At 36.4% G+C, this 23,197-nt stretch overlaps 2 protein-coding genes across 6 annotated transcripts in view; one reads left to right on the top strand and one right to left on the bottom strand.

Moving 5' to 3' along the window:
- Positions 1-9,768, top strand: part of LOC109089905 (protein FAM184B-like) — a 33,352-nt gene extending 23,584 nt beyond the window's left edge. The window contains exons 8-19 of the mRNA XM_042716212.1: positions 1,176-1,355; positions 1,661-1,767; positions 2,777-2,894; positions 2,977-3,159; positions 3,541-3,757; positions 4,993-5,123; positions 5,241-5,404; positions 6,727-6,891; positions 7,664-7,772; positions 7,864-7,968; positions 8,076-8,329; positions 9,169-9,768. Of these exons, the coding sequence (XP_042572146.1) occupies positions 1,176-1,355; positions 1,661-1,767; positions 2,777-2,894; positions 2,977-3,159; positions 3,541-3,757; positions 4,993-5,123; positions 5,241-5,404; positions 6,727-6,891; positions 7,664-7,772; positions 7,864-7,968; positions 8,076-8,329; positions 9,169-9,259 (1,824 nt within the window). The 3' untranslated portion in view covers positions 9,260-9,768. The remainder of the gene's footprint in view (positions 1-1,175; positions 1,356-1,660; positions 1,768-2,776; positions 2,895-2,976; positions 3,160-3,540; positions 3,758-4,992; positions 5,124-5,240; positions 5,405-6,726; positions 6,892-7,663; positions 7,773-7,863; positions 7,969-8,075; positions 8,330-9,168) is intronic.
- Positions 9,769-9,778: 10 nt separating this feature from the next.
- Positions 9,779-20,178, bottom strand: LOC109089823. 5 transcript variants are annotated; one of them, XM_042716217.1, is made up of 19 exons: positions 18,747-18,950; positions 18,516-18,620; positions 18,118-18,288; positions 17,936-18,023; positions 17,211-17,827; positions 16,047-16,194; positions 15,745-15,842; positions 15,414-15,582; positions 14,507-14,681; positions 14,154-14,311; positions 13,592-13,777; positions 13,256-13,341; positions 13,103-13,165; positions 12,895-12,986; positions 12,738-12,817; positions 11,213-11,301; positions 10,967-11,109; positions 10,083-10,185; positions 9,779-9,983 (listed from the first exon to the last, which is right to left on the bottom strand). In XM_042716217.1, exons 1-19 carry the CDS (start codon positions 18,911-18,913, stop codon positions 9,779-9,781), a joined length of 2,943 nt encoding a protein of 980 aa, XP_042572151.1. In that variant the 5' UTR covers positions 18,914-18,950. The 5 variants fall into 5 exon arrangements, with proteins under 5 accessions (XP_042572151.1, XP_042572148.1, XP_042572147.1 ...); XM_042716214.1 differs by adding an exon at positions 20,050-20,178 and having other exon boundaries at positions 15,414-16,194; positions 18,747-18,925; XM_042716213.1 differs by adding an exon at positions 19,913-20,049 and having other exon boundaries at positions 15,414-16,194; positions 18,747-18,925.
- Between the last annotated feature and the right edge of the window lie 3,019 nt (positions 20,179-23,197).

Below are 23,197 nucleotides of genomic sequence, written 5' to 3'. Positions count from 1 at the left end.
ATTTAGAATAGAAATCATAAATTAACTTACACTTCACATTTTCGAGATATTCAAACAGAACTATAAAAAAGGACTATTTCCTATTTCAGTCACTTCAACATTGCTGTCTAACTGGCAGCTCTCTTTCGTAGGACCTGCTGTCCATAACCTTACGCGGACAAATATGGTTGTTCGTGACCCACCCATTGAGAATGGCTGCTTTAAATATTGGGACACAGATGACTCAATTTCCTGTGACACCTTATAAGCTCATTAAGATGTTTTTGCTATTTATCAACAGGATCATTGAACATGCCATCAGGCTTCTTCATTGGAGCTGTTACAAAGAACAGTGCCATTATGAATTATGTGCTTGTCCTGCTTTAAACATAATGACATTCAGACATTATGCACAAATATAATAAAAATAAAATTGCAGAACATTAATGAAAAGGGAAAATGGGTATTTTTAGTCTTTAACAACTTCAATTCCTGTATAATATGAAAGTTTGTAATACACAATAATGATTCAAAAGTTGTTTATGTTTTTGAAAGAAGTCTTTTATGGTCACCAAGATGCATTTAATTGACAATAATATTATGAATTTGAAATAACATGTGTTTTTGTTTTAATACATTTCTTATTATTCTCAGTGATAGTTCTCAGTGTTGAAAATGATTGGGCTGCTTAATATGTTGGGGCAAATGTTTTGATGAATAGAACTTTTAAAGCGATTGCATTTATTTGAAATATAAATATTTTGTAACATTGATCAATGAAATAAAAGTATTAATTTCTTAAAAAAAAAAAAACAGAACTGAAAAACTTTTGAATGATAGTAAAGATGATTACAAATTACACCTCGGTGAATAACAGAAAAAAAAAAATGTTTTCATAAATGGCGACAACATTACCGGTTAAATAACATTACTTTTGACAATATTACTGGTAACTGAGTATAGTAAGAAAACTATTTACTCTTACTACTGATCTAGAGAATGGATTCAGACACACCCTATAACAATCCCCATTGTATCCCCTTGAGAAAGAACCTTAACCTCAGGGTGCTTTAAATAAAGACTATTCTATAACAGAAGATCATTTTCTTTGTATAGCCCACATGAATTTTATCAAACTTGAGTGCATTCCACATGCTGTTAAGGTCTTTGCTGATCTAAGTTGTATTGGCTTGCAGATGGCGAAATTGGAGGGGGTGATTCAGACACTGGAGAGAGAAAGAGAAGAGGAGAAGGAAAGGGCAAAAGAGAGAGAGCAGGAGTATGCAAAGGTGGAGCGGCAGTCAGCATGTGGCCCGGAGTGTGTACGAGTGAGAGAAGAACTGGAAAACACACACAGCAGTATGCAGCAAATACAGGTTCTCGCTTCTTTTTGCTCAACACAATCTTCTATTTGACATGTGGACAAAGTGTCAGTGATGTCCCTTTCCATTACTGTGCAGCTCTATCACACATAATAACAAGCACACACAGAACTGCAATTCCCTTATGGCAGCACAAGGTTCTGCTGATCTCAGCAGATCTGTGCCGCCCAGAAGAAAGAAAGACGTTAATATTCACCTAGCAACTGATCTACTTCTTTTTCTTCCTTAATCCATGGATCTTTCCTTCCATCCATGAATCTATCCATCCTTGTCATCCTTTCTTTTTATGTCTCCCATAGGAGGAGTTTGCTGCACAGAAGGAAGTGTTACAGGCAGAGATTTCTGCTCTACAGCAAGAGAGAGACATTCTACAACAGTCCAATCATAGTATAGAGGAGAGAATCAGGTGTGTCAGAATGAAAGTGAGACATGAAGGGACAGAAAGAGAAATTTGCTCACATTACATGTGTGTTTCTGTCTGTTAGTTAAAATATTTTATTGTGATTCATTTTAATTATGTTATTAATTATTTTTTGGGTCAGTAAGATTTCTCAGTGTTTCTTATGCTCACCAAGGCTGCATTTATTTGATCGAAAATAAAGATTAAAAATTATTTTAATATTTGGCAATATTATAACTCTTTTGTATTGGTAGTGTAATTTTAAACAAATGGATTCTTGTGCTGGTAGCAGCCTATTTACTTCAGTCCTCAGTGTCACATGATCCTTTAGAATTCATTCTAAGAGTTTGTGCTCAAGAAATTTTTTTATTATTATAAATGTTGACAATATTTGTTCTGCAGGGAACATTTTTTTCAGGATTCATTGAATGTAAAGTTCAAACAACAGAGTAAAAATACTGAATAAAAATAAATAAACTTTATCACCATCAGTGATCAGTTTAATGCATCCTGTCTTTCAAAAAATGAAAAAGTCTTACTGACCACAAACTTTTGAACCGTAGTGTATATTACTGCCCCAAAATGGATGAATTTCGCTTTTTTATTTCTCTGCAACAGCACACAATGCACTTACCTATCAGTGCTAATCTGCAGTAATTTAATAAAAATCTTAAATAATTTCACACCCTTTATAGACTTTCTGGCAGAATTAAAAAACAAACAGAGCTGTTGCGTCATGACTTATGATGAACAAGAGGCATGCTGATACTTAGCAATCAGCAGCTGTGGCAATTAAAGGCAATAAAAACAAAGGGATACAATTATAATAACATTACAAAGTATTCAAACACATATCGGTCAATTAAATTGAGAAACAGAACTAAACCGTTGTACAGTATAAACGTATTAATCAGGTGCGATAATGTGTTAACTTTGACAACCCTAGTTTCTAATAATGTGTAAAATGGGTATAGAGTGCAATTTCATTCATTTAAATGCAAATCTATATGTGTAGGCTACAGTTTGAGAAGCAGTTCTCCGATCAGATTGTGGAAATGAAGAGAGAAAGAGAGGAGGAGATCAGAAAGAAGAACCAACAGTGGCAACACAGAGTAGAAGAACTGCAGACACAGGTAACACGCACTGGCAGTTTCCTCAGACCCATCATACACACAGTTCACACTATCAGCATTGTTTTTCTGTCTCTGTGTGTAGTTGGAGGAGAGGAGAGCACTCTCAGAGAAGATGGAAGGAGAGAGAGAGAGACGTTACGGTAATGGAGAGATGGAACGAATGAAGCAGGAGATCCAAAAGACAAGGGATATGAACAGCACGCTCAGATCTCAGCTTCACTCCACCATTCAAGAGAAAGAGAGACTGATGAGGCAGCAGTTACAAGTACGTATGCACTAGGGCTGTCAGGAGATCAAAAGATTTCTTGTGATTAATATATTTAACATTAATAATGAATGATCATTAATAATAAATAACAATTAAACTGAGAGAGCTGCTAAAGGGATCATTCAAAAAAAACAAAAAACAAAACATTCTGTCATCATATACTCTCAGGTTATTCCAAAAAGAGTATTTCTTCATTCGTTTGGAACAAAAAAGAAGATATTTAGAAAAATGCTTCATCCATATAATTCAAGAAACTGGGGTCCAGTGATGTTTTGGATCCCAATTACTGTGTGGACAGAAACCATTAAAATGATGACAGCGCACACACACAACTGTGGAAAGAACTCTTAATGTTAGTTATTTTATGTTGTCCTGTAGGTGGTAAAAGAGGAAGATGAGGACGAGGAGGATGGAAAGGCTACGGGAGAGAGGGAAGAGGAGAGGGCAAAGCGGGGGTGGCGTGAGCGAGAGGAGGAGTTGTTGCGTGTGGAAAGGTTAAATCACCAGCGTGCTCTTCAGGCCCTGGAAGCACAAGCCAATGAAGAACTTCAGTCGGAAAGACAACGCTTGCTCACACAGCACAAACTACAGCTGGGTAACCATCACACCCCATACAGAATGTTTTTGCAAATACCATAGTCACATTCTTGATATAATATTTACTTATGGATACTATAATACTACTTACTTAAGTCTATTCTACAAAAAGGGCACAAACAATCTTCCCTAGTAATCCAGGGGCTGGGAGCCTTATCAAACTACCAATGAGGCAGCAAGATGGTGTAAAATAAGACAAAACAAGGTTTAAAATAAGCTGAAAGCATATCTCTATAAGCTGAAATCATATGTCTTATTTTAATTAGTTCCCTTAACAACTGCCATTTTTAAGAACCAGGGTTCTCATGATACTGGACCACCCCAATATACTGTATGAAGGAATTTTTAATTTGTGATTTCTAGAACTGAAAAGGTTAAAGTGGAAACCGTGAACAACATTTAATTATGGACTGTATTTATTTTAATAATTATTTTTAAAAAATCCTAGTTTTTTAAAATAAAATGTATGAACATAAAAATAATAATAACATAAACAGCTTTGTCAGTATACATACAACGGAAATACTTTGGTGGGTCTTCAGATATTTGGGTGATGGAGTCAGAAAGTTTGAGGACCACTAAGACATAAGGCAGCGCATATTATCTAACACAACTCACATAAACAAAATTATAACAAAATAACACATACAGAATATTGTGCACTATACATAAATACAGCTAATGAGCAACACATTAGAATTAAATTAGCGTTTTGAACCATGGCATTTCAGTTTAAATTAGTTTCAGACATTAAACAGACATTAAAATGAATGAACATGAATCAGTATATAACTCTCCTCATTTAAAAAAAAAAAGGTTACTGGCCTATATTTTCCAATTCATCCTTCAGCCTCATCTACTGTCGTTAGGGATATGAATAAGAATGAATGTTAATTAAAGGACTAAAATGGATTGAATAATATTCAAACAGCAGACTGAAGAGAATAGCAGGATATCTTTGTTTATTAAAAGGTTTATTCGTAATGTGCTGATTGCCGTATTTGCAGAAATATTCTAAAGACTTTATTAGAATATAGATGCTAATTGTAAGTACTGTCATTATCTGTCATAATGAGTAAGGTATATAAGATAAGGTTTGTGTGATTATGTATTGCATTTTGCACAACAGCACCATCTTGTGTCACCGACTAAAGTAGAGCAAGTCTGAACACAGCGCATACTGCATGTCTGATCTAATGTGTCTTCCAACTGTGTGTGTGTATGTGTGTGTAGACAAGCAGAAGGCAGAGCTGACCCAGCAGCACACTGAGTGGGTGAGACAGGTCACCCAGAGACACATGCAGCAGATCGAGGACCTTCAGAACGAAATACACACACACACACAAATGATGGCCCTGCAGCAGGTACACATACAAACCACACAGACAGACAGACCGACCGACAGACACACACGCTTACACCACCTCAAGGGGTTCATCACCCCACGTCTCTCTCTCTTTCTCTATTTGTCTCCTCCTCAGGATCTGAAGCAGCAAAACCGCTTACAGTCACTAGAGAGACAGCTGGATGAGAAGAGCAGTGAGGTTCAAGAGCTAAAGAGAGAGAATGAAGATCTGAAAGAACGCATGAATGCAGTCATAGCACAGAAAGTAGAACAAGATGACCATAAACATAAACACAAGATGCAAAAAAAAAAATACCTACAAAAAAAAAAACAAACGGAAGGTCAGTAACAAGATGACCTCAAACACGCATGCAGACAGGAGGTCAGTATCAAGATGACCACAAGCACACTCACACAGGCATCAGTGGCAAGACTGACTAAGTAGTACACATTGCTGCTTATTCTGGTTAAGAACTGCTTACTTATGCCCATTATTCACTGACAAGGGGCCCATTTGAAACTGTCTCCTTAAAGGGATAGTTCTCCCAATTATTTACCCTCATGCCATTCCAAACCCATTAAATGTTTGTTTATCTCAGAAACACAAATGAACATTTTAATTAAACCTGAGAAATTTCCATCTTCCATTTGAGCTTCCATTGACCATATTAGATGTGCTCTATGTGCGTGCATTGATCAATGTTTATGTGAATAAAGGTCTAAATTAAATCCGGTCATCATAAAAAGCTATATGTTTCTTCAGAACACTTGGACTGAATTGCTCAATTCACATGAATTTCTTTAAGAATGTCTTTATGAACTGTTTGAAGCATCCAAGTTCTAAAGGAATGAACTTCCAGTGGAGGGACTTAAATGTCTTAGGGTTCGTTAAAAATATCTGTTACATGTTTGAGAGCAAGTAAATGATGACAGATTTTATTAATTTTTTATTTTGTTGGAGTGAACTAACCCTTTAAACCTGCTGGTGTCAAACCAGGAAACTCTAATAATATAATAGTCCTCATCAAGTAAAAGTTTCTTAACAATAACAACTTGGTTTGGCCAGATTGACACAAAACAAAACTTGGGTACTCTATAGGATGCAGAGAAGACATGCATGTTCAGATGATCTGGTTGATATGTGTGTCATTTGCACATTGGCTTTGGGCAGTTTATTATTACTTTTGTCCTCTATTAGCATCTAAAATAATTTGATTTTACTCAAGTTTATTAAATTAAATGTCATGTTTGAATTGATTGAAACCAATTTTGTTTGTTACATATTAAATAACTACTGGCATCTTGTGATGGCATGAAGAAGCTGAATTAAATTACAATAGCTTTTAAGTTGTAGGCAGACAATGTACTATAGTAACATTTGCACTTAAAACATTTTTCACTTTGCCAATTATGAGAGTTTCCAGATCTCTCTGCTCCACCACACACCTGAACGATTTAGGTGGAAAAGTTGTATTAAACAGAATATCTGAGTGTAAAGGGACCAACCACATACTGTGTTTTTATGTGACGTTTAAGGCTAAGTAAATCTGATATCTGCTATAGGCCTGAAAACAAAGCAGAATATACATGCGTGATATTGATGTATTGTGTCTGATGTGCAGTTTCTCAGAGGAACACGATGAGGCGGGTGAAGCGGTTGGGTCGGATCACAGGAATAACATGGAGAGTGTGAAGAGAGAGCACAGAATGGAGATCCAGACCATAATATCAGACTTCAGCACCGCCCAAACACGACTACAGGCCCGCATAGTTGCCTTGGAAACAGAGTACCTACTCCTCCCGCATCAATAATGCAAAACGCAAACCATACATACATACAGAATTAACCCAAGCAAGACAATATATGGCAAAGGCTTGTGACTTGGATTTCCTTCAGATTTCCACAGAACTGAAACGAGTTAAAATTCCACACAATGCATGCTAATTTATGAAATATATTGGCTAATTTAATAATAATCGTCTCTATAAAAAAACACAGTACTTACAGGTCTGTTAAACACATTTTACTATATTTTACCACTGCTTAACATTTTAGTGCATCATATAACAGACTCATAATTACCCATTTGAAAAAAGTTGTACAATAACTTCTAGTTCTACAACAAAATACAGTTCAAATACACATACAAGGTACTGTTAAAATGATTCATATTATCTATATGAGAATGTCATGTTATACAAGTAATAAAAGTTTGACAGTGTTTTAGTGCCATATTAAAATCGAAAATAAGATTTCAAGAATAAAATCAAAACATTACGAAAATAAAGGCTTCATTTTTCTTGTAAATAAAATTGTAATATTTTGAAAATAAATTGTAAAATGAGAATAATAAAGACGTAATATTTTGTAATAATGAAAATAATGTAATAATGAAAGAATGCTACACCTTTGTTCTTGTCTAATTGTAAGGTTATTCTCTAAACATTTTTTCTTTACTTTTTTTTACTAAAACCTTTCAAGTGATGTATTTCATTTCTTAATGTTGCATTTAATTAATATTTGTGTCTGCTTTGTGTGCTTGTATTTTATGATTCTAGGTTGAGAGAAAGGGAAGAAAGGGGAAAGAGGAGAGTAGAAGACCTGCACACAATTGCTAAACTACAGGACAAGCTCAGCGAGAGAGACCAACTCATCAAAAGTCTAGTGGTTAGACACGAATATATATACACAGACAAGTATGAGACACAAGATGCTAGTACCCCTCTGTCTCATCACATAATTTTTCTTTTTATTTCAGGAGGACCTCCACCAGCTATCCCAGCATCCAACTCTGTGCAGCGATGAAATTTTGAAGCCTTATGACTCTAGGACACAAGCAGGGACCCTAACACCTACTATGAAGGTAGCACACATTTACACTTTTTCATATTTACTAGTATCATACAATAACTAAAAGAACATGTTTATTGAAGCTTGGACTTAATCTGTTGTAATCTGCCTTGTTTATAGAAAAAAGGGGTTGAGGAAACTAGCATCCCAAACCTCTGCTCATATGATGGGGGGTCACCTAAGGCCAAATGCTCACCAGTTATGGAGCGTGGCAGTCTGGAACAGTGCGGGCGAGGGACCACCCTAACAAGGACACACACCCCCACCTCCCCTCATTCTGAACACAGAGGCTCCTCTATCAGACACAGCCGCCCACCTTCACAAGAGGTGCGACATCAGCCGCAGCTTAAAGTCAACTACAACCAGCACATCAGGTAATCCCCCACAAAACCCATGAAACCAAATCTCAATGTATGGCCTATTTTCATGTGCAGAATTAATAATACATAATTACATATTTTTCATTGAGTAGATGCTTTTATCCAAAGCAACTTAAAAATTGTATATGGTGCCTTTTCTGTTCTAAATCATCTCGTATTGTAAAACATGGTCTGTAATTTTTAAATGTAGTTCAGGGTTTCTATAGGCACGTGTGACAAACAACACCATAATAATTCATTTAAAACTCAAACTATTAAAACTGAAATAAAATGCAGATTTATATGACAATACATGAAGATATAAAAGTTAAATTGAAATATTATGAAATACTATAACATTAAATAATACTAAAATAGCACTCTTCAAAACTAGCCACAAGCCCATTAAAAGCTTCTATCCAATATACCTTTTTTTTTATGGCTTTTTGCATAATCAAATTAGCAGCACTGGACATTTGTAAAGTAAAGTCTAAACCAGTTGGATGACCAACTATATTTGCCAAAATGTGTAGTATACAATAGCATACACTATAATTAGAAAAAGCTGGCACCCTTAAGCCTTGCATGTTAAAGTCAAAAATTGTTCTGCCCACTTTTACATTAAAAATTAGGTTTATGCATTTTGACTTGACTTGACATTTAAAAAAAAATCCATATTGGACATGTTTTGTTTATTAACTGTATTCAGCTGCTTGAGCTCAAAGTCTTATAAACACAACAAAAAACTTTTTCCTGATAGTGTTAAAAATCTCTTCCTTAACTTTCTTTTCCCTCTCTCTCAAGATGACATATTTACATTTCCTGCTTTTATTTATTTTGTACTTTTGTTTTAGGACTCCAGCTGAGCAGAGGGTTATTGAAACAGGGCCTGATGGACAAGACCCTCAAAAACAGGAGTGGTTCACCAAATACTTCTCTTTCTGAGGTCCCACAAACCTTCGTCCTTATCTGTCCCAACATTTTGAGTACAAGCTCACCAAAGTCTCCTTTTTCTGCATAATTGAAAGCTAACACCAAATAAGCTTTTCTACAGGATGCATCTCACTTTTATCCTGTTGATTGAACAGCAGCAAAAAAAAAAAAAAAAAAACCTGAACAGGTCTGCAGCAAATCCAACATGGACAACTATTAATTTGTAAAAATTAACCGCCAATTCTGGATTGCTGGAAATGTGGTGTGGAATGCTGAGACTTTTCTTAATAAACAAAAATGAGAATCCAAGAACAGCTGGTTTTGCCATACTATGCCAAAACTGTAACTATTTCAAGATAATTAATGTATATCAATAAATTACATATTTTTGTTTTTTAAATTGCATGATTGCACATTTTCTTTATTTGTTTTTAACATCTTTTTACAGAACATTAGAATACTGTACTTGCCCTGGACTAGTCATTCGAAATATACAGGTCTATCTATTGTGTTAATTAAAACATAAATGTTTCACTTAAATAATTTGCAGTTCATAAGAGCTTCTGTAGCTGACGGATAATTGAGTATCTCCGACTGGAAAGATTTGAGGGCGATCTTCAGTGTCCTCTGCTGGTTGCTCTGGGCTTTGCTCTTGTATTTAATGCTCAACAGTTTGTCAGCCAGATAGTGCAGCCACAACACATTAGAATGAGGATTATAGTTGGACCAGCAGTTACTGAGACAGAGAAAATTAGAAAAACAATGAGAATCAATCATTCAGTGGTTTAGAATGAAATAATTTTAAAGAAGTTTTGTCTAAGGCTAAAGCACATACTTGTTTTCTTTCTTCATTAGACGGTAGATTTCAAACTGATAATCTCCCTGACCCATAAACAACTCCTCATCATTAGATATATCACATGACACTGTCAGTCCATCTAAAAGAGAGAGAGAGAGACAAACAAAATAATTTCAAAATTTACAACATTTTCCTATTCATTTGTATCAGGCTGTAAAAATTTGTTCACCCCTAACCAAAATTTTACTCTTCAGTTTTTACCAAAATACAATTGAATGTAGTAAAAAAGAAGAAGAAGAAAAAAAAATATGACTGTTTTATAGACAAACTATAATATAAAATAAAAATAAAAGAAACATTAATTGAAACAAAACATGGCTGGGTAACAGGGTTGCAAATTTAATTAATTTCAATTTTCAACCAGCTTTGCATTATAGTCAGTACATGAAAATGAACAAATAAATTAACAAATTGTACACTTTCTCCATGATACTTATGCTACCTTCATTAAAGCAATACAAAGTGTGATAAAAATCTGCAAACTAGTCCTTAAACAGCTAGCCAGTTTGGGACCAAATATTGATTTGTAGCTAATATATGAGAAATTTGCAAATTAACACTTGTAAAAACTGAAAGAATATTAAAGTCTGCTATAATAAATCAAAATTATGTTGCTGCATGATTTTAATTGTTAGATGCAGTGGAGAAATCAAGGAAGGTCTCTGAATTCAGGACAAAAAAAAATCAAAATTTTATGAGTGAGGCTAGGAAGACATGCAAAATTTATTTCATGTAGGTTAACATCTACATCTATAGTAGTTTATAAACATGGGATTTGTGACTCTGCTATGAAAACAAGTCACGAGGGCAAACTATTTGCACTAAAAAGAGTAAGTAAAAGAGTTTTGTCTTAGACTGACCGATCTCCAGGCGTGAGAGTGAGTAGTCGATAATGTTGACGTGAACCCCTCGTGTTTCTATGGAATGCATGGTTCCATTCAGAATGAACTCATTGTGCTTGTGCTTAATGTTCTTCACCAGGATGTTTCCCCAATGAAGATCTCTGAAACATCAGCACACAACATTCACATCAGCTTACACAGAAAAGGTTTTTTTCACATGGTACATTTATAATGAAACTTCAATTTCTGCTTTAAACATGTTACCTGTGTTCAAAGCACAGTGCTTGCTCAGCTACAGCCAAAGCTGCAGTGACTTGATGTAGAACACTCTTGGCCTGGACCATGGAAGATAGCTGCAATGGTACACACAAACAAACTTTTAAGTTGTCATAATGATACACTATAGTTCCAAGGATATGGACACCCCATGTCTAATTAGCAGGTTTAGCTATTACACTGATTTTTAAAGGAATAGTACACTCAAAAATTTAGATTTATTTTTCTGTCTGTCTTTTAAGTGTTTTGTTAGTTTGGTGTGTTTCCTCCTTTTGAGATCGCCTCATCTCAGTGCTTTTATGAAGAGAGCGCATCTGCGCACCTTTTGGATAGACCAAGTTTGTTTGAAAAACATTTTTCATATATTTTACAATATTACAACACCTCTCTCCCCAGTCTGGCATGAAATGAAGGCCCGCCTTCTGAAATATGGAATGCGCTGTGATTGGTTAGCTGCGCCAGTCTGTATTGTGATTGGCCAATGTGTGTTGTGACTGAGAGCACTCTGCGCCTGGTCAGGAAATGTCATGCCCCCTTATCATAGACGCCTGCTGTGAGATTCAGTGTAAATATTGCATCAAAATCAAATCAATTCAAGCGCCATTTAAACCCGGATGATTTTAACCACTCTAAGCACATCTGCTTTGGGAAAGCTAGCGTTTCTCCAACATAGTGATAACACTCGTTGCCTTCTCTAGTGCAGCTCAACCAGGTCTCGTCCCATTCATAGAACTTTGTGACATCACAAATCCCGGAAAATATGCGTTGTAGTCCAAACGAGTCGTTCGTTGTAGTTTTTGAAAAGTGATTTCTGTTAAATAAAATTTCTCCTTTTGAATTGGACTTTGAGCTTTGTAACTTTGCAGATCTTTTTTGTGCTCAAACAGCAACATTACAGACTAAATAAAGTTGAAAAAATGAAAAAGCATAATAGCACCCCTTTAAAAAAAACTGGTACTGTAACATTTTCGTTTTTTTTAGTACCGACTTGGTACTGAAGTACCGGGTCTTTTAACAACACTAAATCCAAGTCTTCTGAAGAGACACAATGACTTTATTTAAGAAACAGATTTAATTAAGGTTGTTATTAATATACTGTATAAACATTCATCTATTCACATACACTGAGCTCTATGTATGTGCATTAAGTATCAAAGCTGTCATGTCTCTTCTGAAGATTTTGAGTAAACCACTTGATTTATATGGATTTCTTGTACATCCTCTTTATAAGCTTTTTTTAAAAATTGGAATAAAGGAGTTTTTCCGAGACTTAAATCTTTGCGGTTTCGTTCAAAGATTTGTTTCAAAGATGAATGGAAGTTTTATAACTAAAATGATGACAACATTTTAAACTATACAATGACAAAAGCATCAGTGAGGTCAGGAACTGATGTTGGGTGATGGGGCCTGAATTCACCTCAAAGGTGTTCAGTGGAGTCTTCACAGAAATTACTGGAATAGCGCAACCTGTATAAAGAAGCAAAAAAGTGGAACTCTTGTGTGTGCAAGATACCTTTCCATTCATGTTCTCTAGATCACTCCCTCCAAACTCAAACTCCAGGATTAAAAACAACTGCTCGTCATCAAAGAAATCTGTGCCAACAGAATAAATACATTAAATGTCACAATACGATTAAACAGCATACAAATTGTTTATAATTTTAGCGTACCAGGTCTGTCATTCTCAGATCCCTTCTGGCGGTCAAACTTGTCCCAGGCTTTGAGCAGAGCTTCCGGATAGCGTCCACGAACACAATGTAGACTAAAAAGTAAAGGAATAATTTAATTAATTTTTTTTTTTAACTGTAACACACACAGACACACACTTCCATTCACCTCATTTTATACCCAAGCTAGCTAAGAAAAAAAGCTGCATACTTGTTGAGCCCAATGAAACTATCTGTCTTGTTAAACTCCTTCGTGTTAAGGCTGCTCAGCTCCCTGTAGGGACATTAAAGATGTGTATGAATATTTACACACCATTACATTCAAATGTACAATAGATTTGCTGAGCTATGCCAGACTTCCTACTTGGAAATGATGATTTCATGGAGGATTTCGCCAAATGTTTTCTGGTGTTCACCGTTGACCTGCTGACTGCCTTCTACTGGGATGATCTACAGAAATTACATTCAAACATCACTTCTGTACAATCATTTCTGTAAGTTTAAGAAATAACAATAATACCAAACTTTTAAACTTCACCAAACAAATTACCAAACTTCTATTCCTACATATATAGATGTACATATAAGTTCACAATTTATTTTAAATACTGCATGTATACATTAAAATCACCCTGTGATATGTCAGACAGTAGTTAGTACGCTTCTACATTAAAACCATGTGATTAAATTGTGCACATACTTTGAGAGCAACAGTCTCGTTGGACTCATTTATGGTTGAGAAGACCTCTCCAAACGTCCCTTCTCCGATCTTGTTGCAGTGTTTCATGCGAGCTGGAGGGATACAGTCACTGAAGGAAAGTGGGCCGCTCTGCTGACATTCCTGATACACTTTTTCTGCATCACTTATATCTTCGTCATATGAAATCTGGACCATAGACAAAAGAGGGCCGTAAAAAAACAAAAAACAAAATAAGAGAATAGAGACAAAAGAAATCAGTGAGTGTGTGAGAGTATACTCACTATGGATAAAAAGTAAAAAAACAAAAAAAAAAAAAAAAACAATTTTCTGTAATATGTTATACCATATTGCAGTTACATTTTACTGTAGACGTTATATTAACTTTAAATTTTTTAGATAGATTTGTATGTGTTTGGTGTGTTTGAGTGTATATACATAAATATACTCTTTTTTTTAACCTGTCTTAGTCCCATCAATACAGGAAAGTTTACAAGTCTTAGGGATACAGTTTCCTTACATAACAATAGTTCATTAGTTTTGAGGAGTGAACACAAATCTTTACCATGGAGGTGTTCATGGTGGACCGGAGCATACGTGAAGGTGTGAATCTGGATGGTGTGCAGACAGGGGAACCAAACAGGTCTAGACTGTTTTCAGCTAAAAACCTAAAGCCTGGGGACTTCAAATGAGACTGAACCAAGCGTCGAGGGGTGGGAAATGCTGTGGGAAATACACACAAACATTCAGCAATTTATACATAATGGGTGCTTTTAGGAAAAGTGACAAGCACTTAAGGCCATTTCACACGCTTTCAAGTTCTCAAAGGGAGAGAGGTATTAAAACAAAGGTAGCACTGAAAGCTTGCTGCCAATCATGTATGATGTACGAATAATCTAGCCTGCTGTAAACACATACCAGTTTTCTTCTTATGCAGGGACAATGCTGCCTTTAGTCGGCCCCAGGAGTGTGTTGTGAGTGTGTCAGGAGTGAAGTTGGCCAGGATGGAAGACAGATTCATTTGCTCCATTCTGAGAGGTGTCACAGCCAGACCAATCCCACTGGTGCCCTGCAGCCAGCCGCATGTTGAGTCCTGCATGTACGTACAGGAAAAAAAGACCGAGCAGAAACATGTGGATAAAACCTTTTTTTTTTTACACAAAACAGTGGCATTTTCCTCTCTCTGAAAAATAACATACTTCACCCACTTTTAGGTTTAATTTACCAAACAGACTAACAATGTCCAAAGTGGACTGAAAGCGCAAAGCCAATCCTCTATAATGACTTTACATTCTACATATCTATACTGAAAAAATAAATAAAAAAAATAACTAAATCTAAAAGTGTTGAAGCATATCGCTGGGTTGTCAGATTTTGGTCTGGAATAATAAAACAAAATAATGACTTACTAATAATAATACAAATAATAATATCTTGCTTATAGTGTAACCTTAACAATAATGTTTATAAAGATATATAATTACTCATTCCCTTTTAAGTTGACAAACATTGCCAAACTAAAAATTTAAAATGGGACTGTCATTTTAACATTTTAATTTAGTGTGACAAACATATTTAAAAATAATTTAAAGTAATTTTAATAATAATAAGTCACACCCCTTGACCCATGCATACATTTCGTAGATATTTTAAATAAGCAATTCCCAAATTAACTGCAGGAATGTGTGAACAAAGAGTGAACAGTTACATCATAAAAACTCAATTGTAAAATGAAAAAAAAAAAAAAAAAAAAAAAAGCATGTTTATAAAACATTTTCATTTACTTGTAAAAGAATTGAATGTATTCTTGACAATGATAACTGACCCCTGCATAAGTGTCAGCTCCAGCAGACAACATGCTGCCACAGGAACTGTAGTCTCCTGTTACAGCCTTTGTTCGCCCTTCCTTTTTCTTGCGTTTTCCATTGAATTCTCCAGTACCCCTCTTTGACCAGCGGCTGACATTAAGTCCACTCACGCAAACTTTACGACCGGTGCCAGAACCAGCACCTGTGCGTTCTTTAGGCACAGCAGGTGGTCGTGTTTTGCCAAGAGCTGCAGAGGAAGGTGGAGAGACCGGAGGTAGTTGGAATGATGCAGACAAGTTTTGTACAGCTGCTTCAGCATTACGGGGAGTCCTATTATTTATTGGACTGTTTAGGATAATATTCCTTGTCTCCTTAAAAGGTGGAGAGGTGGCACTTTCCCTGCGACAGGTGTATGGGGACTCAGTGCAGGGTGCTTTTGCTGGCCCCTGGTGGACAGAAGGATATGCACCCAAGTCAAGACGTGGAATTCTGACAGCAAGGGAAGATAACAGACATTCAGATTTAAGACGCCCAATGAGGGACTGGTTTGAGCAAACTGCTCCAGGAAAAGGGGAAGTGGAAAGAGAACTGGAGGAGGAGATATAGAGTGATGATTTGGATATTGAAGAGAAGCTGGATGATACAGTAACATAGGTTTTGCTGTTCTGAGTGGTTACTGCTACGGAGGACTCCAAAAAAACTGAGGCAATCTTCTCTTCCCCTTTCCTGCTGCAGCTTTGCACCATGTCTGAGACATCTGCTTTTTTGAGCTTTATGGTTACATCCACTGTGCGACACCTACATATCAGACAAAATGACAAAATGTAAACTTTTCATTCAAATAAAAACATCTGACAGTTTTACAGTACCAGTCAAAAGTTTGAACAAATATACTCATTCTTTATTAATACTATTTTCCACATTCAGAAAAATAGTCAGAACATCAAAATAATGAACTGACAAAACAGCCACTTTGTACGGATTCCAGCATTTCATGAGGTGCACCCTGGGATACTTTTTAAGCAGTATGTTTGCTGAACATTTGTTGGCTGCTATTCCTTCACTTTCTGACCAAACTTCGCTCTGTTAATGTTACTGCAGTTGTTGTTTTGTAAAGAAATTGAATGTTAATATTATAAAAGAACTGCTCCATTATGAGTCACATTAACCCACACATTTTGTGTTTTAAGCACTGACTGAAAGTGGAATTCTAATTACATTACAAAATAATGGAATAGGTTTTGTCCATACAGTAAAAGTGAACTACTCTAAAACAACAGGAAATCATGTAGTGTATGATGGTTAACAGATGTTTTAACCGATTTTTAGCTTCAGACTTTGACTCCATCCAGTCAGAAACATGTTTGATATTTCGAGTCTATTTTAGAACACGCATTATTTTCATGTTTGTGACGCATCTGCCCGTAACACGGCACATGTTTCTGCGCAAGTTTGTTGTGATCGGAACGACTTTAAAGTCTGGTAGTGTGTGATCCTCAGTCGTTTAGTGTATGATAGCCAGTTTTTCCTCTGTGACTATTACCAAGTCGGTAAGTGTATGATTCCCAGTGTTTTAAAATCTGTTCAGATTATAAATGTCATGTAGTGTATTCCAGCATGACAGTGATTAAACGATGACAGAATTTCCATTTTCAGTGAACTACTCCTTTAAGTTAAAAAAATTAAATAGATTACATGTAATGCATTATATATTTACTATTTTTGCTATATGCTCCTCTAAAGATAAAAAAACACCACTCTCTAAAAATGTTTTCTGCAAGTTTTCTCTGTGTGAATAAACAACTATTACTCACCTCTCTTTTAGCTCTTCTGATAAAGATTTTATGTGTGACTGTGGTGAAACACATCCAAAACTTGTGCTTGGCTGTGCAGACGTGGCCTCTGCACATCCTTCTTTTTCCTGATCCCTCTCTCCATCCCCGGCTCGTTCTTCCACAACTGCCTCCTCTTCTCCCTTCATCTGCTTCATCACTCTCTCTCCAGAAGAGATGCCTGGGTTTGGGAGCTGTTGACTTGTCTTCTCCTGTGCTGTGTGTTCACAAACTTTGACACTCTTCGAACTATGAAGGCTGTTGTTGTTTTCTGTAGGTTGGTGCATTTCATCAAAGCTGAGGGAGGAGATCTCACTGATGGAGGGCTCTGGTAAGTTTTGGAGCTGTCTGCAGACAAGGGAAGGGGTGCTTGATAGCAGGGGACGTTTACTTGGGAGCTGCTGGTCATCACTATCATTGAAAGAGACCTCAGCCAGAGCCGCACGTTTCTGTGAGCGTTTGCGGTTCTTGAGAGCTACGTGATTCTTTGAGTCATGTTTGTCCATGTCAAATGGCCTTCTGCTTGCAACACGCTTATTTTTGGAGAATGAAGGGAGGAAATCATCTGAGGAATCTAGCGTGTGGTGAAGAACAACAGACTAGGAGGAAAGGAAAAAAAGCGGGAAAGACAAGAATCCTGCTTTAATGACAATCCATCAAAATTTTCTCTCTTGCATACAAAGTACCCCCAGCATACTGTTACTTACGATCCTCTTAGTTCGGATAGCTCCCAGTGGTCTTTTGCGTTGTGTAACAAATCTGCCCAAATGGGGAGGGTCTAATACTTTCTTGGCACTGCAGGGGTACAAAACAACATTTCAGTTATGCTGGCTGAGTTATGGAACACTATTGATTTTCAGATTTTTCACAAAATGTGTAACAAGCTTACCCAGCACATTCATCAGCAGATGTTTTTGGACGGACTTCATTCTTCATCATCAAGGCGTCATCCTCATATTCACTGCCACTGAAAACGATTAATTGTTTATTTTGTTTTGCTTTTGTTGTTTGAGTTCTCGCAGCTGTTGTTCTTACTGACGGTTTTGCATTTGCCTTTTTTCTGCAGAAACAAAGTCATACAGAACAGTGAAGAAAAAGATAATAGCTGTTCAGTCTACTGAGAATTTCTAATGGGTTTTAGAATCTTCAAATTATGAGTAAAATAGGATCTAGGGTTCCTGTCACTGAAAATTGACAGAAAAGTCTGCATTGAAATAATATATTCTCTGTGTTGATAGTTCATCTGTTCTACGCAATGTTGTCGAGTTGTTCTGCCACAGTCCTGACCTGGATGACACAGATGGTGTGTAGTTTTCCTCATCACTCTCCTTCTCCTTTACGGCAGTCATGCCTTTGCTCTTTACGGCATGGGAGCCTGTTTCTCTTACTCTCTTAGAACAGAAAAAGGAATGAGAAATAGTAATGCATAATAACAGCTTGCCTATTGAAATGTTCAACCAGAGTTTTGTAATACAAAATGGCAATGTTAATGAATAAATAGGTGAGAGCATGTTTTACCGTTTCTTGGGATGTGTGATTTCTGATATGGACTGATCCGATGAGGGAGTGCTTGAAAAAGAGAAAGCTGCTTTCTTCAGGTCAGGGGAGAACCAAGGCTCCACCTTTCGCATTCTTTTACTGTACGTCTTGATAAACACAGGGCCATTTTTTCCTGTTGCTTTCATCTTGGATCTTTACTATAAATTAGAATTAAACCATTACCATATAAAAATGGACTTGTAGCTTAAACTAGAGCAGGTGCTAGCCACGGCAAGGTCTTGGGTTAAAGTCCCTGGGAAATCATGAAGTGTCCAAAAAAAAAAAAGAAGATGTAATTCCTATGCTAATGAATGTATATGATGAATGTTAGTAACACTTTACTATAATGTTTAATTTGTTAATATTAGTTAACGTAAATCATTTAGCATGAACTAACAATTTATAATACTTCTACAGCATTTATTCATATTTTTTCATTTTAATTTCAAGATTTGGTAACACATTTTAAGATCAAACACGGTATCTGTTAACATTAATTAATGCAATGTAAACTAACATGAACATTTTTATTAACCAACATTAACAATGATTAATAAAAGCTATAAAAATACATTTACTCATTGTTAGTTCAGGTTAACAAATGAGACCTTATTGTACAGTGTCACTATAATATTCTATAAGCATTCCTCCTCACAATCTCCGAAATAAACGCATTTTGAATTTCACTGCATTTCAGTCTGTTACAAGACAATCTTTACAGATGGAGATTAATTAAAAATCATCATGTTTTAGTCTTATTTGAAATGTAGATTTGTATAAACTGATCATTAATCCACGATCTACTGAAACAGTTTGTGTACTAACACAAAAATCAAGGCACTAAAACACAAGCAGACAATGAACTTAAAAACAGCGACATTTCACTGACCGTTTTCAAATGTAACATTACATATTTTCTAGGCAAATGTCCTAGATCAGAACGGATCAAATGGTTTGCGGTTACTAAAACAGACTTTCTGAAATGAAATTATGTGAAATCATTTGAAAATAAATAGAAATAATTCATTAATTCTTGACTGCATACATGCATAAACCTCTTACGTTATAACTTACAGGAAACAACAGCACTACCATGGCCATAGTTTAAAAACCAAAAGCGTTATTATGTTGACAACTGAATTTACCTTAACAACTTATCAACATGTAGATCGCTTCTCAAGATTACTTAATAGCTGTATAAGTATAAAATGTTAAGTCTTCGATTAAAGAACCATAACAACAATACTGAGGACCATGACGATGAACCGCTTTACGTTCAAACCTGAGAACAGTTGCTGATTGGCTTTTTCTTCTTCGTGTGTAATGGCGGCTCGTTCCTTTGCAGCATTATCGCCACCTTCTGTACACTGTGCACCCCCCCTAAAAAAATCTCCAGATACAGGAAATCTAGGGCTACAGCAGCCCTCATCTATGCGTGTTCACCTCTGCCTTATAAAATTAAAAGTGCCTTATAATTGCACATTACTGCACTGCTTAGTCCAGACTTTTGATCATGTAACAAACAATCCATAAGACTTTTCACATTAGAGAGTAGGCCTCCTCACCATTTATGTCAAATCTTTATTTATTTTTTTATTTCAAGTTTAAAATAACAAAAAATATTTTAATTATAGTCCATTTCCTCATTACATTACTGTAATTATAGTCCATTACTCATTTAATACATTAAATGAGTCCATTAATAGTCATTCCTAGTATTGGGTGCCTTTAGACATCATAAAATTTAGAAACTAAACACAGATTTTAAAATTACTTTTGCATAATAATGGTAGAGAGATGTAAAACATCTGAAAAAAAAAAAAAAAGATTGTGGTCAAGCTCAGGCAAATAAATTTAAGCATTTATGAAACAATGAGTACAAAATAGAAGAACAAAAACGCCTACCTGTCAGGAACAAATAAACAACAGTTTAAAAGGTTTATGATTTTAATGTATGGCCATTGTGTACATTATCTTAGATACGGAACGAGAACTGCATCTGCTAAGACGGTATGATTTCTGAAGCTTTTTTCAATCGCAGTGAAACTGTATGACCATTAGTTTGTGGAGTTCGATAGAAACGAACCAATGGCGGCATGGCAGATGGTGAGCCTATGGTGAGAGAGCCCGTCCAAGCCCGCCAAAAGGGGCGGGGCATCGGGCCGGGTAAAAAATAATTAAAATGTATAAAGTACATATATAAATTACTTTCTTGTCAGCACATCACATGTCAAACTCATAAACCATCTAATATTTATCATAATTTACAAATACAATTCATATATTTAACACTTGATCACAAACCAGCCTAAATTCTCTTTCTTGTTTCCTGTTCCCATTATGTTCCCTGTTTATTAGATCTCTATTAGTTCCAGCTGTGTTTGATTAATTATCTAGTTTACTCCCTGTACTTAAGCCCTGTGTTTCCTTATCTCCAGCGTCCAGTGTTGAACATCTTTATGTTTGTCAGTGTTTGTGTCCCTGCAGTTTTGGTTTGATTAAAGCCTATGTTGAGCATCTCCTCTGTCTCCATGTGTTCTTGTTCCCTCACTCCTTGAGAAAACAGAAACAGTATAGTAAGTGGCACCCCTTCTCCCCGTTTTGTTTCCTCATTTTTTGAAAGTCTTTTTGTTTTCCCTTGTTTTCTTCCCACGGCATGGAAATAGCCGCTCGCTTCTCTGCCCTAGCCCGCAGATATCTCCCCTTTGTGGAGTATGCATGGGAGTTCTGCGGGATCGCTGCAAAAACAGCACTGTACAACACCATGCTAAACTCTCTGTTCTGGATCGGGGCCAATTGCTATCGCCCCGTGGGCCTCCCAGACACCACAGGACTGAGGTGAAGGTGTCTGGAGATAGTCCATCCCCGATCCAGAACCAGCCCGCCGGACACTCCCAAGTCAAGCTCTCAGCTGACAGCAACTGCCTTCCTCACCACTAAACAGAAAAGGAATCTGAGGAGAAAAAGACTGCTCTCAGCTCATACTAGCCCCAGAGGCCGCTCCAGTGTCAGCTCCCGCCCCCGAATCCAGCCCAGAAAGGGCTCCAGTCCCCATGTAACTCTTTAATAATAACGCTTTCCAAGAGTTATTCAGGACACCAATTCCCTTTCCTCCAATTTTGAGTCCACCGATTGTCACATTGTGTCACCATCAAGTCATGAACCACTTGCCAGAAGGGTGACTCAAGCATGTCCAGAATCAGTCAGTCTATCTGTAACTACTGAAGAAGCAGAGACAGATAGCTGTGACACAGCTGAAGGGCAAAGAGTTGTCGAGAAAGCAATCCAGACCGGTAGCCCCAAAACAACACTTGTCAAAACCAAGACAACATCCAAAGTAAATGCTCATGCCAGCCATCCGACAAAATCCCCCACAGCAACTGAGGCTCAGAACATGGGCAAAGTAGTGCCCATTACAAGGCAGAATCACTCTAGAAGCAGCATGAAGAAAGTCGAAAAACCTTCTGGACATGAGAATATTGAACCCAGACGTCCACATCGTGACCAAAGCATACTAGAGAGGCGAGAGGCAAAAAAAGAGGCAAAGTTTTGAAAATGTGTGTAAGCAGTTGAAAAAACTGTAAGTAGGCTTATAGGCCACATCTTTATTAGTGAAGGCCGAAAAGCTGATCCCTTCAAAAGTCAATGACAAATAAGACTATGTTAAGAGAAACATCTTAAAAAACCAAGTTAAAAATAAAAGTTGTTAGAAAAATACTGTATTTATATTGGTTTAATATGGTTTTGAAAATAAATTTTCATGAATTTAATGAGTTAGTGAGTTAGTTTAGTTAGTGACATGTTTCAAAATGACATGTTGGAAGGTCTGAATGACTATGAAAGAAGCAAACCATCTATCACAGGAAGTATGTCAGTAACTAAGAATATTCTGTACCCTGGAAGCACTGACTTCATTTTCAAAACATTCTGCAAACATGAAAGGCCTCATTTATGATTCATTTATATTTTCTTCCCAGCTCACAAAGAACTGAATAATTCATGTAAAATTTGTCATACATGAAGCATTTTAGTGGTAACACTCTGCAAGATGACACATTCACTTTGAGTGCTGTGTGCAGTGCGAATAGTTATTCTCTCGACGAGACCATTATAATTCTATGTAAAAAGGACTCTTTAGACTGCTGGATGTTTACGTAGTAAAAGTAAGTTTTAAACATTTCTATTGCATGCACTGACCACATAATTATTTTAAAGACAGGTAAAAATGTTGCTGTCGCAGATGTCATCCATCACATCATTACACTGTAGCTTTTACAGTGAGCCGTGGATTGAATTTTTGTTGTCTTTTGACATTTTGTATTTGTTTTATATTAAGTCACTGAAAACACATAGTATACATTCATGTTTGTGCAAGCAGAACTACACAAATCCTTGTGTACTACACAAAGCCAAGAGTAACTGCATGGCTT

The sequence above is a fragment of the Cyprinus carpio genome, chromosome B1 (assembly GCF_018340385.1).
Source record: "Cyprinus carpio isolate SPL01 chromosome B1, ASM1834038v1, whole genome shotgun sequence".
NCBI lineage: Eukaryota > Metazoa > Chordata > Actinopteri > Cypriniformes > Cyprinidae > Cyprinus > Cyprinus carpio.
This window is presented reverse-complemented; position numbering and strand designations above follow the sequence as displayed.